General features: G+C 37.2%; 1 protein-coding gene across 1 annotated transcript in view; it reads right to left on the bottom strand.

The window, feature by feature from the left end:
• LOC102296372 (NF-kappa-B essential modulator) overlaps nucleotides 1-1550 on the bottom strand; it is a gene marked incomplete in the record, with an annotated part of 22434 nt that overhangs the window by 4822 nt on the left and 16062 nt on the right. The window contains 2 exon segments of the mRNA XM_042213807.1: nucleotides 348-395; nucleotides 620-681. Coding sequence (XP_042069741.1) covers nucleotides 348-395; nucleotides 620-681 — 110 coding nt within the window.

Here is a 1550-nt window from a genome sequence, read left to right on the forward strand (position 1 = left end):
GATTTTCTAACGATTAATCGTGCAGCCCTATAGGATGTCTTTTAATAACTTTTGGAAATCATGAATGAGATAAAATACTAGATGACACTGGAAAAATCATTGCTGTTGTGTTACAACATTATTGTGTTATTGGTCTGTGAGCTGAAGTTTGGCAGCTCTAATAAAATAAATGAAATAAGAACAAATACATTTCCTAAAACAAACAAACAAACAAACAAGGAAAACAGGCTTTTTTCAGAATAAGAGACACACAGGTAGACCTCCTGCAGTGATGGAGAAGACAGCAGAGCAGGAAGCAGACGTGCAAACAGTGAGAAAGACAAAGCCACACAGAACTGCGGGCTCACCTGCCCTGTGTGGCCTGAAGTTGCTCTGTGAGCTTAGCCAGGCTAGAGCTGGAAAAAAGGAACAGAAAGAGAGGAAGGAGAAGGAAGACAGCATCTCAAACGTGAGGCTTTTGTTGTTTTAAGCAATCAAAAAGCATGCTGGTGTCATTTTCCAAAAGCAATTCTCTGCAGATATTCTGTATCATTAAACAGAACTGTGTTAAAGGTTTAGCAGAAAGTAAAGTTAGTGCTGTTAGTTTCCAACAGTGCGCTTAAGTGAAAATGCTTCATACCAGTCGGACGAGTGCTGTGCCTCAGAGCGCTGCTGGACAACCTCCTCAGTAACATTGTTCGTCTGTAAAACAGTCATACAAGTTTTTCCACGTCACAGACGACAAAACAGATTGTGTTTATCATCACGTTATCTCTTTTGTAATTTGCAAGCAGTGAAAGGTCACATCTACCAGTGACATGCAAAATGCAACAGAGGAAAACAAGCCATTACTTTGTGAGGAGATTTCTTCTGATAACATTTTTATCATTTTTTAAATCTTTTTTATTCATGTTTTCAAATGTTATTATTAACTGTAGTGCTAATTGCTATTTAACATTTATGCTAAGAACACACAAGGAGGCTGAAAGCCACCAGGTGGAACTGAGACATGAATCTTCAACGTAACCTAAACAGTGTTGTTCTGTCATGGCTTTAGGAAGGCCACTCAAAATTATTTTATTATTTTTGATGTGATTAGTTTTTGTTTACCATGAAGCTGATTTGTCTGACTACCAATCCAAAACCTGAAACACCTCAATCATATTTCAAATATGATTATATGCAGCAGCATCCGTGAGCGAAATGATAGAGGTCAGCACATTTAGCTACACGGTACAGTAACATTACCGATAAATCATTGCTAATATTTGGTATTTATATTATTAATATTTTTACCGATTTTACTTATTATTGTATTTGTGATTTCATATTAACTTTTACCTTAACATGCCAACTAACTTCTATATTATCTACAGTAGCATCTGGGTGTTACATTCAAGGCCAAGTGGCAGTTCATGCTATACAAATCTGGAAAGTTACAGTGGGGCAAAAAAGTATTTAGTCAGCCACCAATTGTGCAAGTTCCCCCACCTAAAATGATGACAGAGGTCAGTAATTTGCACCAGAGGTACACTTCAACTGTGAGAGACAGAATGTGAAAAAAAAATCCA

The sequence above is a fragment of the Haplochromis burtoni genome, unplaced genomic scaffold, assembly GCF_018398535.1.
Source record: "Haplochromis burtoni strain Fernald_Lab_line unplaced genomic scaffold, NCSU_Asbu1 Contig_482, whole genome shotgun sequence".
NCBI lineage: Eukaryota > Metazoa > Chordata > Actinopteri > Cichliformes > Cichlidae > Haplochromis > Haplochromis burtoni.